General features: G+C 43.5%; 1 protein-coding gene across 6 annotated transcripts in view; it reads right to left on the bottom strand.

Annotated features, from left to right (window-relative positions):
• The window catches only part of FAM126A (family with sequence similarity 126 member A), a 156,529-nt gene that overhangs the window by 25,489 nt on the left and 114,400 nt on the right, over positions 1-16,640 (bottom strand). For all 6 annotated transcript variants that reach the window (XM_044292999.1, XM_044293001.1, XM_044293005.1 and 3 more), the window contains 4 exons: positions 15,781-15,876; positions 10,946-11,062; positions 5,142-5,229; positions 4,799-4,958 (listed from right to left, as the gene is read on the bottom strand). In XM_044292999.1, the coding sequence (XP_044148934.1) occupies positions 4,799-4,958; positions 5,142-5,229; positions 10,946-11,062; positions 15,781-15,876 (461 nt within the window). The remainder of the gene's footprint in view (positions 1-4,798; positions 4,959-5,141; positions 5,230-10,945; positions 11,063-15,780; positions 15,877-16,640) is intronic.

Here is a 16,640-nt window from a genome sequence, read left to right as displayed (position 1 = left end):
TCAGCACCTTGTTGAATCAATGCCAAGTAGAATTAAGGCAGTTCTGAAGGCAAAAGGGGGTCCAACACCGTATTAGTATGGTGTTCCTAATAATTCTTTAGCTGAGTGTATATGACAGTACAGGTCTTCTAAAGCGTATTAAAATCATCTAAGTATACCCCCTGTCCACCTTATAAATACAGTAAACTGAAGTTTTATAACCTGGTTGAATCGTCTTCATTCTGCCCAAGGGGTAGCGTTTCATCTCCACTTGCGCCCAGCCAGCCTCGCCCCCAACTGCCGTTTTGAAGCGCCACCCAGTTCAAAACGGCAGTTGGGGCGAGGCTGGCTGGGCGCAAGTGGAGATGAAACGCCGCCCCTTGGGCAGAATGAAGACGATTCAACCAGGTTATAAAACTTCAGTTTACTGAGGGGGTATACTTACATGATTTTAATACACTTTAGAAGACCTGTACTGTCATATATATACCTAAATATTCATATTGGGCCTGTCCGTGTCCCTTTAAGCTCTCCGTCCGCCCCTGGCCGCAACGTAACAAAATGTGAAACGATCTGATGACTTTCTGTATATTTTATTTGCTCCTCCTGCTCTATAGCATGCTGCCTGAAGATCACATTGCATTTCATGGTGAGAGATTCTCTTTAACACTGCTTGCCTAAATCAATGCCAATACTGCTGTGATCACAGGATCTTAGTAGCTAGCAAGTTCTCTCTACAAACATAGAAACAGCCTATAATTCTATTTTAGCAAGAATTTATTTTAGATATCTTATTATCTCTATATCTTTCTCTCTAACTCATTCTTGCTTTTGTAACATGCAGGAAGTAGTGGGTTGCAAAAATTCAAGTCCCCCTATTCTGCCCCTTATTTAAAGGAGACTGCAGCCAGTAAGCATTGCTTACATTTAAATTTAGGAACATGAATTTCCACAATGAATCGCTTTAGGTGCCCTTTCAGCAATGATTGTAGCAATAATAAAGGTCAAATGTTTGTTTGGAAAAGTCAAAATGCTCTATATTGGACCTTTGCTTCAAGCATAAATTTGTTGCCAATATTTGGAAATTAGGGCTATTAGAGGAGTGGCAGCATCACCTCTTTGCAGAGCAGGATTACTAAGAAACATCTGCCATCTCTAAGGGAAGTTTCATTATGAAGATATTGAATTGCAATGAGCAATGGCTTTTTTCCAAATAGGTTTCACGGCTAATACAACTGCCCGACCAGCTGGTGGTGAAAAGTGTTTTCCAAGTGATATGTATAGCGTTATAGATAATGGGTCTAATGTGTAAAACGCAGTGTAGAAAAAACATGGAGTAGTTTCTGTTAGCAGTAACCAGGGATAATCCAACATGTTGAGAAGTATATAAATATGGATGCTATGGACAATGGCTCCAGAGGGTTATTGGTTGAAGACTATACTATCCTCAAGTCTTCCCAAGCCACACTGATCCAGATATAGATATATTAGGGCTGCACGATATATCGAAAAAATAATCGAATCGCGATAATTGCCAAATGCGATATGGCGATTTGGCTGACCCAAAAATGCCGCGATTATACAGGTCATTCTCAAAAAATTAGCATATTGTGATAAAGTTCATTATTTTCTGTAATGTACTGATAAACATTAGACTTTCATATATTTTAGATTCATTACACACCAACTGAAGTAGTTCAAGCCTTTTATTGTTTTAATATTGATTATTTTGGCATACAGCTCATGAAAACCCAAATTTCCTATCTCAAAAAATTAGCATATTTCATCCGACCAATAAAATAAAAGTGTTTTTAATACAAAAAAAGTCAACCTTCAAATAATTATGTTCAGTTATGCACTCAATACTTGGTCGGGAATCCTTTTGCAGAAATGACTGCTTCAATGCGGCGTGGCATGGAGGCAATCAGCCTGTGGCACTGCTGAGGTGTTATGGAGGCCCAGGATGCTTCGATAGCGGCCTTAAGCTCATCCAGAGTTTTGGGTCTTGCGTCTCTCAACTTTCTCTTCCCAATATCCCACAGATTCTCTATGGGGTTCAGGTCAGGAGAGTTGGCAGGCCAATTGAGCACAGTAATACCATGGTCAGTAAACCATTTACCAGTGGTTTTGGCACTGTGAGCAGGTGCCAGGTCGTGCTGAAAAATGAAATCTTCATCTCCATAAAGGTTTTCAGCAGATGGAAGCATAAAGTGCTGATAGCTAGCTGCATTGACCCTGCCCTTGATAAAACACAGTGGACCAACACCAGCAGCTGACATGGCACCCCAGACCATCACTGACTGTGGGTACTTGACACTGGACTTCAGGCATTTTGGCATTTCCCTCTCCCCAGTCTTCCTCCAGACTCTGGCACCTTGATTTCCGAATGACATGCAACAGTCCAGTGCTGCTTCTCTGTAGCCCAGGTCAGGCGCTTCTGCCACTGTTTCTGGTTCAAAAGTGGCTTGACCTAGGGAATGCGGCACCTGTAGCCCATTTCCTGCACACGCCTGTACACGGTGGCTCTGGATGTTTCTACTCCAGACTCAGTCCACTGCTTCCGCAGGTCCCCCAAGGTCTGGAATCGGTCCTTCTCCACAATCTTCCTCAGGGTCCGGTCACCTCTTCTCGTTGTGCAGCGTTTTCTGCCACACTTTTTCCTTCCCACAGACTTCCCACTGAGGTGCCTTGATACAGCACTCTGGGAACAGCCTATTCATTCAGAAATTTCTTTCTGTGTCTTACCCTCTTGCTTGAGGGTGTCAATGATGGCCTTCTGGACAGCAGTCAGGACGGCAGTCTTACCCATGATTGCGGTTTTGAGTAATGAACCAGGCTGGGAGTTTTTAAAAGCCTCAGGAATCTTTTGCAGGTGTTTAGAGTTAATTAGTTGATTCAGATGATTAGGTTAATAGCTCGTTTAGAGAACCTTTTCATGATATGCTAATTTTTTGAGATAGGAATTTTGGGTTTTCATGAGCTGTATGCCAAAATCATCAATATTAAAACAATAAAAGGCTTGAACTACTTCAGTTGGTGTGTAATGAATCTAAAATATATGAAAGTTTAATGTTTATCAGTACATTACAGAAAATAATGAACTTTATCACAATATGCTAATTTTTTGAGAAGGACCTGTATATGAAGGGGTCCCGCGCACATAACTGGCTTTTTGTGTAAAGTATTTTACTACTGTGTGAAACAAGCTCTCTCCGACTCCTATTGATAAAATGGCCGGCCTCTACTCACTTTCACGATAAATGCACTGCGTCGAACGGCAGCAAGCTGGCCGGCCAGCGCGTGACTGACGTCACTAGTAACGCTTCTGCTTCCGGCCCGCTCGCTGCAGTGCATTCTTAGTACTGTGAAAGTGAGTACAGAGGCTGGCCATTTTATCAATAGGAGAGAGCTTGTTTCACACAGTAGTAAAATACTTTACACACAAAGCCAGCTATGTGCACAGTTTAGGACACATGAAGGGGACACATAGGGTCATGAGGGGGACCAGCATAAGATGCTATGTGTGCGTCCTCCACAGATCCCCCACATAACAGTGCCTCCTCCACAGATCCCCCACATAACAGTGCCTCCTCCACAGATCCCCCACATAACAGTGCCTCCTCCACAGATCCCCCACATAACAGTGCGTCCTCCACATGATCCCCCACATAACAGTGCGTCCTCCACTGATCCCCCACATAACAGTGCGTCCTCCACTGATCCCCCACATAACAGTGCGTCCTCCACTGATCCCCCACATAGCATATCGTTATCGCAATTTTTAGGGCCCTAATGCAATCGCACAAAATTTCCATATCGTGCAGCCCTAACATATATATATCGATAAGCTGCCAATCAAATCCAACTAAAAGACCAGTTCCTTCACATGAAGCATCTATCAACGCTGTATGCAATATGTGAATAGTCCAGTTTCCTCCTCCTCCATGAATGACACAGACTTTCATCTAACAGAGGTGGTCAAAAAAAGCTAATGTTCCTGTGATGGTTTAAAGCGTACCTGAGTTTTAAAAAAAAAACAAAAAAAAAACCCACAAAGTTGGCATAATGGCTGTGCGTCTTTGTACAGTCCTAACTGAAGGAACAGTTCTATTTGAGCTTCCCTAATTCAGCCACATTATTCCTTGTTTCAGCTGCAGAGCTAGATGCATTTCACCCAGAAGCAGGAGGCATCTCCCTTCTTCCAGTACAGTACTGCTGTGATATAATTTCTCTTAATTCCCAGTATGTTTGTTTTCAGCTGTATAGCTCACAGAAGAGATAAGGAGGGATAAATCAAACTTAGACACACAGGAGGCTCCTTTTATGTTCAGAAGCCGTGTAGAATTAGTTCTTTTATCAGGCCCAGGAGCTCAGCTAGCTCTGACATGCCCCTGTTTCCTGTGAGCCGTCTTCTGTGTCTATTACCATGGACGGATCAAGCCTGATAACAGGCAGTGGACTGCAACTTAGGTGGAAGCGATACACCTAGCCATTACTTTACATCTTTTTTTCCAGGTGGATGCAGGCAGATTCCTTAAATGAAGTGATTTAGAGATCTGCATTCTCTATTAAATGGAATTAAAGTGTGTGAAAGTACAGTGACTCTTTAAACTGAAAATAATCCCATACTGTCATCAACAAGGGTAGCTCGAAAAGGTTTTATGCAGTATGACAGACATTTTAATTCTCTACAGTAAAGTAAAGAGGTCTGACCGATACCATGAAGAAAACATTTGTATTGATCTCTCATTATTTGTGTGAACCCTGAGCAACCCGTAAAACAGCATAACAAAAATTATATAGAAACGTAGAGTCTCACCATTCCTCTTCCATCGATGACCTCGTATCGACAAACTGGTCACGGCATTCCTAGATATCCTAGATGACGTAGGGGCAATTTCAACTTGGATACACTTAATGCCTTCCTTAGCTCCCTTAATAGCTCCTTGTGGTAATGACGCCTTTATTGCATTGGCAACCTGAGATGGGAAGTAAAGCAATGCTGAAAATTTGCAGAATTGTTATCGGATACGATACGCAAATTTTAAACATCGGGCACCTGGTGGTGCTAATGGAGATGTCGGGGGCATGAAGAACTAATGGTACTAGGGATTAAACGTGTGTTCCTATGAGAAGAGTAATCCCTTAATCCATACACTTACCAGTATTGGCTCTGGGAATAGTTCCAGCTGTGCCCTGTATAGAACATCATCCAGTGCTCTACGTGCTGCGTCCCACTCTCCATTGTAGCTAAAAGGGACATGAACGTGTTAATGCCAAGGGATTCTAGAAGCAATCTGTCATTTGCAATTATAAAATAACTTGTCCTAAGAGAACTGACAAATACAGGTCTGGCACACAGTTATCCCAATTCATCCATCATCTTTTCTTTCTTACAGTAGATTGCCCTGGAATGCACTATATCTGGCATCTTTATTTCATAGCAGCCAATGGGCAAATACACCAAATAGGATTTTAATCCATATCTCTGGAAATATGCTTTCCTGGATGAGGTTAACCTCCTAAGGGTACTTTCACACTTGCGGCAGAGGATTCCGGCAGGCAGTTACCTCGCCGGAACCGTCAAAACTTATGCAAACTGATGGCATTTGTCAGACGGATCAGGTTCAATGACAAATGCATTGAATTGCCGGATCCGTCTCTCCGTGTCATCCGGAAAAAAACCTATCCAGCATTTATTTTTTTCACATTTGTTTGCGGTCTGAGCACGCGCAGACCGCAAAAACTGATCCATTTTGACGGGACACTCGGGGCCGGATCCGGCAAGTGTTCCGGAATTTTGGACGGAGATGAACTCAAAATGCCGGAACTTAATGCCGGAAAAGAATAACGCAAGTGTGAAAGTACCCTTAGTCACATTAAAATTGGAAAAACCCTCCCAAAAATGTAACTTTTTTACTGGAGGTTTTTAACAGGTGTCTGAAGTAAATCTTGTTGGCGCACAACTCAGCGGACACTATTGCATTTTTAGTGACAATTAATTTTAGCCTTAAGAACCAATAATATTTTCCCCCTTTGTGTCCCAGCAGTCATAACTTTTAAATTTATTCTTATAAATGCTCTCTTTATTTTGCGGGATTAGCTGTAGGTTTTTTCAAGGAACCATTTTAGGGTGTATATATAGTGTAGTAGATAGCTTTTATTTTATTTTCAGGGAGAAAGATAAAAAAACAGCAATTTTAACATTATTTTGTAGAATTTATGGTATTCACTGTGTGGTATAAATAACATAACTTTATTATGTGGGTCAGTGCAATGATGATAATACCACATTTCTATACATTTTGTATTTTTCCTTTCCTTCTGCAGGCTGTCAGCGCTGCAAGTGCTCCCCCTCCTCTCCCAGACTGAAAGAGAGGGGGGGGGGGGTGCAGCTGTTTTATCTGCTCATAGCTCTGGATTGGTAGGAGCTAGATATATGGGCTTTGTATTGTTTGAAAGCTGGCATTCCAAGCTTTCAAACAATACCAAAACAGCATTATCTTCGCTACACGGGAAGATATCACTGTTCGAAATAAGGATGCAGTCAATGTAACTTACCGTAAAGTGAAAGCATTAGCAGGTTTTACCACATTTATTCCCAACTAGATTTCTAACAGTGATATCTCCTGCTTATCTTGGGCTAATGCTGTCATTTTGTTCTTGTATGCAAGCCTAGAATGCCGGCTTCTAGCTGCAACCAATCAGGAGATATCAGCAGCTAAAGCAGCCCCCCTTTCCACTTCTGCCCGAGCCCAGCTCCAGCAGAACAGTTAAGTCCTTTTCCCACAGCCTGAGCTGAGCTCAGGCAAAACAGTTAGGTGATTAAAAGGGTTTTCTGAGATTTTTTAAAGTGATGACCTATTTTCTGGATAGGTCATCGGTATTTAATTGGTGGGGGTCTGACACCTTGGACCGCCACAGATCAGCTGTTTGAGAAGGCACAGGCACTCGCAGTGGCCTTCTTTCAGCTCACCAAGCACAGTGCCGTACACTGTATAGTGGCTGTACTTGGTATTGCAGCTCAGCCTCATTCACTTCTATGAGACTGAGCTGACCCTAGGCCATGTGACTGAAGAACGTGACATCACATGGCCTAGGCAAAGCTGCGAGAAGGCCGCTACCGCGAGCATCGGTGCCTTCTCAAGCAGTTGATCGTCGGGGATCCCAGGTGTCAGATCCCCACCGATCAGACACTGATGACCTATCCAAAGGATAGGCCATCAGTTAAAATACCTCAGAAAACCATTTTAATATGCTGAATATCACAATATGCAAAATATACTCCTCGTATTCCTTATTTTCGTAAAGTGTAGACAAAAAAAACCTCAATGTCAAACGGTTAACTCAAGTTTCTCTGCATTATACCAGATCTGAGATACAATTTACACCGAACGCAATAAATTCATCGCCCCCTTGCACATGGCCTTGGTTAGATTAGCTACCATGAAAAATAAGTAGACAGGTGGGTGTAGGACTGAAAACCGCTCATCTAATGGCTCTGCCATCTCTGGCTGTGGGTACCTGTTCAGATTGGTTGCCATGGAGTCAGCACTTTCTTTAAGAGCACTGTACTTATCATGTCGTTACAGCAATGAGCTAAAATCGGAGGCATTAACAGTTATTCTGGAACAGATTGCCATCAAAATGCAGAAATCAGTCTGCCCGATTAGAAAGCGACCACTTTTATAAAACACTAGCAGAAGGACCCGGCTTCGCACGGGTATATTTAATCTATTTCATTTAATGTTTGTGCGTCGTTAAAATATAAAAATCGACAATTATCGACAGTATCCCCCATAACAGTGACCTCTACAGCACCCTGCCCCGTTAACACTGACCCCACCAGTGCCCCGCCACTTTAAAAAGGGACCTCCACAGCAGCCCATCCCCTTAACGTTGACCTTCACAGCACCCTACTCCCTTGACAGTGACCTTCACAGCACCCTACTCCCTTGACAGTGACCTTCACAGCACCCTACTCCCTTGACAGTGACCTCCACAGCGCCCGCCCCTTTAACAGTGACCTCCACAGCGCCCGCCCCTTTAACAGTGACCTCCACAGCGCCCGCCCCTTTAACAGTGACCTCCACAGCGCCCGCCCCTTTAACAGTGACCTCCCCAGCGCCCACCCCTTTAACAGTGACCTCCCCAGCGCCCGCCCCTTTAACAGTGACCTCCACAGAGCCCTGCCCCTTTAATGCTACGGCTACACGACGTCATGTGCCGCGCGACATTTTGTCTAAACATTTTTTATAATGATTGGCTATGGTGTCGCACTGCGGGATGTGACATGTTGCGACAGTCGCAAAAAATCCACCCAAGATGGATGCATGTAGCAGCGTAATTGTGCCCTGTGTGTCGTGTGACTTATTGTCATCCTGTAGCCCTAGCCTAAAGCTGACCTACAGCAGTGAAGAAAAATGGCTGGGTTGTTATGGAAAAAGTACCTGTGTGCCAAATTTGGTGAAGAACGGGTCAGTCGTTTGGTCACGCATAAAGAACATTATAAGGCTAGTTTCACACTAGCGTTCGTCGGTCCGCTCGTGAGCTCCGTTTGAAGGAGCTCACGAGCGGACCTGAACACCTCCGTCCAGCCCTGATGCAGTCTGAATGGAGTGGATCCGCTCAGACTGCATCAGTCTGGCGGCGTTCAGCCTCCACTCGCCTCCGCACGGACAGGCGGACAGCTGAACGCTGCTTGCAGCGTTCAGCTGTCCGCCTGGTCGTGCACAGGCGAGCGGATCCGTTCAGACTTACAATGTAAGTCAATGGGAACGGATCCGCTTGAAGATGACACCATATGGCTTAATCTTCAAGCGGATCCGTCCCCCATTGACTTTACATTGAAAGTCTGAACGGATCCGCTCAGGCATCTTGCGCACTTAGAAAATTTTCTAAGTTATTAATGCAGACGGATCCGTACTGAACGGAGCCTCCGTCTGCATTAATATGATCGGATCCGTTCAGAACGGATCCGATCAAGCGCTAGTGTGAAAGTAGCCTAATGCAGCTAAATAAACAAATGTCCCTCGTAAACTGTGCCCTGTTCATGGACGGCTGTCATGACCTGATATACACATGTGCCAGTTCTCATAAGTAACAGAGATGGGCAAACCTCTGCAATATCGTTTCACTTTTGCCAACTGGCAGTCCAATTACAGAGCAGTTTTTCCTTTCTATAAAACTAAGGAGGTGGAAAATCTTTAATATTACAGATTTTAGCCTCCATTGTCACACTGTACATAGATAAATAAGTCTTCAAAATAAAAAACTTAAAAAAAATGACCTATTACCAATAGGGAAAGTGAATATTCAAATCTAATTGCAGACACACATAAGACACAGTACTGCTAATCCATATTAAACCCTCTCAAAAAAAAAAAAAAAAAAAAAGAAGAAAAGGGTCGTAATGTTCCGTACATAGGAGCTGTGCTTGGTACCACACTCTGCCCCACTAACTTCTATAGAGCTGAGCTGCTCCTAGGCCACGTGATCGATTAACGTGTCGTCACTGGCCTAGAGTAGCGTAAACAGCTGGAAGGCCGCGGCACTACTGCGAGCGCCACTGCCTTCTCGAACAGCGGGGGTCCTGGGTGTTGGACCTCCACCGATCAGATACTGAAGACCTATCCAGAGGATAAGTCATCAGTATTAACATCTCATTTAAGCCACTTGCTTTATGAAGACAGTTTTGAGGCTTTTTTTTTTTTCTTACAGGGGCAGAATAAAACGTCCTATTCAAACTACTCCTGATGATAATGTTTGCCCAGCTCTTTCCAGCAACTACCTAGTGGTGTCAGCCGTATAGTATGGTCAAAATTGCAGACAGGCTGCCTTTAAAAGGGGTTGTGCTACTACTGCTTTTAGGTTTAAGCAGTAGAACACTGTATATTACAATTTGATTAATTTTAACACCTACAAGGCAATTCTATTTCTATCCCAATTAAGGTGGCCCTCTCTGTTGGTCCATGAATAAGATTCAGATCACATGGCTGCATTCCCTGCGGTGGAACCACAGCAGGCGCTCACTGTGCATGCGCTCCACCTAAACTGTCTCTAAGCAGGACCAGCAGCAAGTAGAGCTTGTGCAGCGAGTGTCTGAAACTTGCAGACACAGAAGCTTATTGAGATGTTTCATGTATGTCCAAACAATTGATTTACATTTGCACGATGACTGATGCTTGACTGCGAACGCTCAGCAATGCAGGCTTATCGATGACACAGAAAGCGAGCACTATGAAAATAAATGCTATGCTGACATAATCCCGTTAAATGTCGTTCTCAATATATCTTCTCAACTTCAGTAGCTAATTTGGAAAAACATAAAGAAGGCAAAAAATAAATAAAATACTAGCACACTACGCCCACAGCTACATTATCTAATAATATCCAAACAGCAAATGATCTGTAGGAGCCACATGAAAACCAGTATTATCTCATATAATAGTCAGATGCCAGTTCAGCTATAGGCACATAGGGGGGTCATTTACTTACATAACTTTTCTGGTGTAGAAAAGTCGCAGATTTTGTCACAAGTGTTGATTTTCGACAAAATGTTCAACTTTTTAGCTTTTTCCGACTCCCTTCCCCACTTTCCCAAAAAGTGAGCATTCTATTGACGAGAGAAGGTGGGCCATGGGTGGGAACTCCGTGGCCCAATTAATTGAACAGTATGTGTGTCAGAAAACTAGAGCACATTACAGCGGTGACCTACTCCAGCAACTGGTTGGAGTAGATTTCAGTACTGGTGCATGGACAGTGGAAGAAGCACCAAATTTACGTGGACGCCTACGATTCTTAATAAGTTGGTTGGTCCTCCCACCAGCAGGGTTTTTACTAAGACTGGCGTGTGAAACAATAGTCTTTAGTAAATGACCCCCACAATGTATACAAATTCTGAGCTGGCACTTGGTAGGAAACAGAGCGTTGCACACAGCATCCAAGAAAACGGATCTAATCTTACAATGAGTAGTAAATGCCAGTCAGGAGCTGCACCATAAACTCAGAGGACACCGGGATTCTGTTCTTGAGACCTGGGTATTTTCTTGCATGTTGCCGAGGATATCCACATACACAAAGCCTGAAAAACAAGATCAATAAGAAATGAGGGTAGAGGGAAGCAGGAGGAGCAAGGGTGCACAGAGTGGCTTAGGCCCGCCCTCAGTGCACTTAACTGCTCATTAGAATATGGATTAAACGTACCTTTTCTCTAGGATGAAGCAATGGATCGCTAAGTGACAGATATCATTGCATTCAGATGAGCTTGTCCTACAAGGCATTGTGCCATTGTACATTTTTCTTAAAGGAGTTGTGCACCGCTACATTATTGACGATCTATCCTCAGGTTAGGTCACCAATATCAGATCAGTGGTGGTCAGATTCTAAGGACTCCTTTCCTGTTTAAAGGGGACCACAGCCGATTAGTTGCGAGAAGAGACCGGTGCTCCATGAGCGCTGCAGCCTCTTCTTAGGCCATGTGACATCACCGTACATTGGTCACATGGCCTAGTTATGGATCAGCCCCACTGAAGTGAATGGGGCTCAGCTGCAATACCAAGCACAGCCACTACACAATGTACGGCGCTGTGCTCACCCACGGCGGCTCCCTTCAAACAGCTGTTCGGCGGGGGGTCCCAATAGTCTCTCCGCTGCCGATCTGATATTGATAACCTATGCCGAGGACAGTTCATAAATACTGTAGCACTGCACATTCCGTTCAAATCGGCAATCACACATTTACATTATCCATATACTGCCACGACATGCAGGCGGCACAATCCACAAAGTTACAGCTTACTAAAGCTATGAGCAGAAAACGGTAAAACCAGTCAAATACCTGAAACACCGTCCAAAAAGATAAGGCAGTAAGAGGCCGCTGGCCATATCTGTGCGCACATCGCGCCATTTACTGAACAAGGCTGTTATTTTGCTCAGTCACACAGAAAATTAAACGGTGCTGGCACTTTTTCAAGCACCGTTCTGTCCATTAGCTACTATATTAATACATGCCGTGCAGAGATGATTGAAATGTATTGGGATGGAGTCCAGCATTGCCAGGACTATTGACTGACTCCACACTTAATTAGTTAAGTGATCAATACACTCCAGTCGGCAATCGTTCAGCAGCGCTGCTCATTTCCACTATGGCATTTACAATGTAAACCAGTGCTTCAGGGCAGAAAGCTTTAAGAATAAAATGTATTTAGCTAATTTTGGAAGCGCTAGAAAATACTGCGGATACTGCCTGGACACTTACTCATTCCGAAATGAGATACTTACATTACAAAGAATTGATACGATTGTGTTTCTGTTGTGGAATTATAAAAAGACTCCCCCAGTGTTCCCGAACAGGATAAAACAAAAGACTTAGGGCTCATGCACACAAACCTCATTTTTTGCTTTATCCATTCTGGGTTTTTTTGCAGCCCGTATGTGGAACCATTCACTTCAATGGGGCCTCAAAAGGAACAGAAATGACTCTGTGTGCATTCTGTGTCTGTATGTCCGGATAGCTGTTCCGCCAAAAAATAGAACACGTCCTATTATTGTCCGCATAACAGACAAGGATAGCACAGTCCTATTAGGGCTGAACATTCCGGCCGGTATCCCTTGCGATGCCAGAGAATGCACCTAATTTCAAATGAAGTGCAGGCCTAGTCATAAATTAGTTGCATCCTCCGGCAGCCTGTGCGCCTAAACAGGAATCTGCCGTACATTTCTGGCTTCATTTGCACCAAAAAACTGGTGTAAATGTATCTCCAGTTGGCCATGCCCCTTTCCCATCCCCTTTTGGAAAAGTGGTGGGGGCGGTGTAAAAAGAGGCACTTGCGACTATTTTTCTCCCAAAGAGTTTTAAAAAGTCACAAACGCACAGCTTGCAACTTTTTATAGCCACTTTACTGGCGCAAGGGAGATGATAAATCTTCCCCTTAGTTGCCCATCTTCTCCAGCTCCGTAGCTCCGACCCTCATCTCTGGTTACCGGTTACAAGCTGCTGCGGTGACACAGCTGTATACGGCATGTGCCTGCTGCAGCCAATCACTGGCTTCAGCGGCATACAGTACAAGACCAGTGAAAACTTATTTTGCATATTTGTATATATCGATGAGGATATGCAGAGTCCACTGCAAAGGGTCTTTTTTACTGGCAGATTCATTTTGTGGGTCAGTCAATAAATATTTCTATAACTCGGCACATTTAAATATGTAATGTGTAAATTGCTTCTGTGATTTTTGTGTACTGTCTTAAAGGGGTTCTCACCTTAACAAATGGCATTTATCATGTAGAGAATTGTAGTTAATACAAAGCAATTAGCAATGTATTGCGATTGTCCATATGGCCTCCTTTGCTGGCTTGATTCATTTTTCCATCACATGTTATGGCCACCCTGCAATCCAGCAGCGGTGGTCGTGATTGTACACTACAGGAAAAAGTGCTGTCCTCTCTGGTGGCTGGAATCATTGAAGGACACATAGGCACGCATGCGCAGAATCTCCCGTCCACCTCGTATCTGAGCTGCAGCTGTGTCAGTTACCCCTGGAAACTAGCAGTGTATAATGTGATGGAAAAATGAACCAAGCCAGCTAAGGATGCAATATGGACAATACATTAGCATGTGCCTTCTATTAACTTTCTGTACATGATAGATGCCATTTGCTGAAGCGAGACAACCCCTTTAATGTAAGAATCTACCTAAAATTTCAGAGTTTTAGAATTTCTGGAAAGATTGTTTTTATTTTTTTCCCACTCAGCTGAATGCCAAGGAAAATATCCTCATGGAATCTGTAATCATTCAAGCTGAGAGAAGAACATCAAGGACTGTAGGCTGGAGGATGCCAACCCTGCTCCATCTGTCAGAATATCTACACGTCTAACAGGCTGGGCGAGTTATATTTCACAATTACTGCTTAGCCCTTAAGGACCAACTGAAGTGAAGTGAATGAAACAATTCTTCACCATTACAGCCATAGCTGGGGATCATGTGGTCGAAGAGCTGGTTCTTCTAAAAGCAAACATCCAACCGAGTGGTGGACACAGACAGTAGGGCCCCTGTGCAGAAAAGGGTATATGGGCCCTTTGCTCACCATTAGATCATCATACAGATGCCTCTTATGTCTAACAATCTAAACAGCATTTGTAGTAGTACAAGAAACTTTGTAATATATAATATTATAATACTATATATATATATATATATATATACACACTTTGTAATATATCAAAAGAAAATGTCTTTCTCCACTTATCATTCTCCTTTCCTCTACTCCTCCCCTGCTTACCGTTCATTCACTCTGAATGTAAAGATAGAATCCATATTCAAAGAGGAGACAGCTTTTTAGCTTCAAGGAAAGATCAGGTTACATGCTGCCCATAGAAGTCTATGTAGAGGGGAAGGAGAGGAGGCAGCTCTACAGTGAAAGAGGCACAGACACACAGAGGCTGCTGAAGGCTTTAGTAAGCAAGATCTGAATCACCTCTTCTATTAGTGTGTACTGTATGGTGCACACAGCTGTCTCCTGCTCCCGCCCCCTCCTCTCCTTCCTATCTTCGCAGACTTCTATGGGCAGTGAAGCTGAAAAATAAATTTCCTCTGTAAAGACAGATCAGTGAATTCAGAGTATGTGATCAGTGCTGGAAAGGGGGGATGGGGAGGAGGAAATGAATCGGATAAGTGGAGAAAGAGGCACTTTCTGTAATAAGATATATTACAGTTTTTTATCTTTGCTTGTACTATTGATTTGTAGAAATCTGTATATAAAATTGGAGTAAAGACGTTGTCAGAGTTAAAAATAAAAAAATAAAAGTTCAAAAATAGGAAGGTGTTAAAACAATAAAAATAAATTTTAAACACTGGTTCAAAACTGCTCCAGTATTGCAGCTCCTCCCCATCGCTGCAGCTGTGATGGCAGTGGTCATGTGCGGTATATGGGCACTTCATGGCTGCAGCCAATCATTGGCATCAGCAATATACAGGACGAGACAACTGAGGCTAGTGGTTGACTCCAGCAGTCATGTATGTTTATATGGGCATGTCGCCATCTGCAGTCACTCAAGCCAAGGAATGCCGAGAAGATAAAAGCAGCAGCACAGGAGCGGAGGTGGTTTGAACCAGTGAGTTTAACTTATTTTTATTATTTTAACACCTCTTTTACCATTTGCACCCAGTAAGCCGTTTAATACAGGGCAGATGTGAGATAAATGTATACAAATATGTTGAACAAATCCCTATATACTGTAAATACGATCGCAACAGGGTTTGTGTGTACATAAAGTAACATAATCACAGATTGGGCCCTTTTACAATGGTATATAGGGGCAAAAAGGACCCATCAAAAATTAAATTTTGCCTGACTCAGAGACCAAATTGATCTCAACAGCAGCCTATCACACAATCCACTGTTTTGCATAGGGTTTGCAAGAACAGGAGTCAAGGCTCAATGCTCACACAGTTGGTTGCCTACATGTTTTACAGGCATAGCTTGGAGGCTATTCTGAAAGATGTGAAGATCGTGCAAGATGAAGATATTGCATTTATTACTGGAAATAATTTATTTTCCTTATGTGTTAGTCTTCAATTTTTTTCTTAACCCCTTCCCACACCGCTACGTACTGTACATTTACTGCACAGGGGGGAGCAGTTCTTGCACTGTGCAATAAATATATGGCATGAGGAGGACGGTGGCATAGAGTGAAAAATTACCGTGAAGTCCAATTTATAAAAGGTAGTAACTGAATAAAAGACATTTAGGAATCATTATCGTATATGAAGGCACACAATAAATAGATGTTCAATCTTACCTTGAGGACATATGACACAGAGATCGGAGGGAAGGTGCTGGCATGAAGTTTAAGGCAGAATTATAGCATAACAAGAGGAACGACAGCACTTCAAATCTAGAGGAACACAGATACAATACCGCGTCACTACAGACATTTCATGAAAAACAGTCACTGAAATACATATTTCAAGCCAGTTATTTATATCCATGTATATTTAGTATAGGGCTGCAGTAAACGAATATTTTTGTAATCGAGTATTCTATCGATTATATTTCTCGATTCATCGAGTAATCTAATAAGAAAAAGCTACTTAAAATAACGTACGTAATTAGGTATGTATAAAGTTATTGGTTTGAAGGGGTTAATAACTTTATACATGCCTAATGCCAAGGTGCTTCCATTAACCCCTCCAAACCAATAACTTTATACATGCCCATTGGGTTTGGAGGGGTTAATGGAAGCACCTTGGCATTAGGCATGTATAAAGTTATTGGTTTGAAGAGGTTAATGAAAGCACCTTGGAGGTGCCTTCATTAACCCCTCTCTAAACCAATAACTTTATACATGCCAAGGTGGTGCTTGCAGCCTCCATTAACCACTCTCTCTCCATCTGCCTCCCCCCTCCCCCAGCCTCTGATCTGCCTCCCCCCTCCCCCAGCCTCTGATCTGCCTCCCCCCTCCCCCAGCCTCTGATCTGCCTCCCCCCTCCCCCAGCCTCTGATCTGCCTCCCCCCTCCCCCAGCCTCTGATCTGCCTCCCCCCTCCCCCAGCCTCTGATCTGCCTCCCCCCTCCCCCAGCCTCTGATCTGCCTCCCCCCTCCCCCAGCCTCTGATCTGCCTCCCCCCTCCCCCAGCCTCTGATCTGCCTCCCCCCTCCC

This window comes from Bufo gargarizans, chromosome 5 (genome assembly GCF_014858855.1).
Source record: "Bufo gargarizans isolate SCDJY-AF-19 chromosome 5, ASM1485885v1, whole genome shotgun sequence".
Classification (NCBI taxonomy): domain Eukaryota; kingdom Metazoa; phylum Chordata; class Amphibia; order Anura; family Bufonidae; genus Bufo; species Bufo gargarizans.
This window is presented reverse-complemented; position numbering and strand designations above follow the sequence as displayed.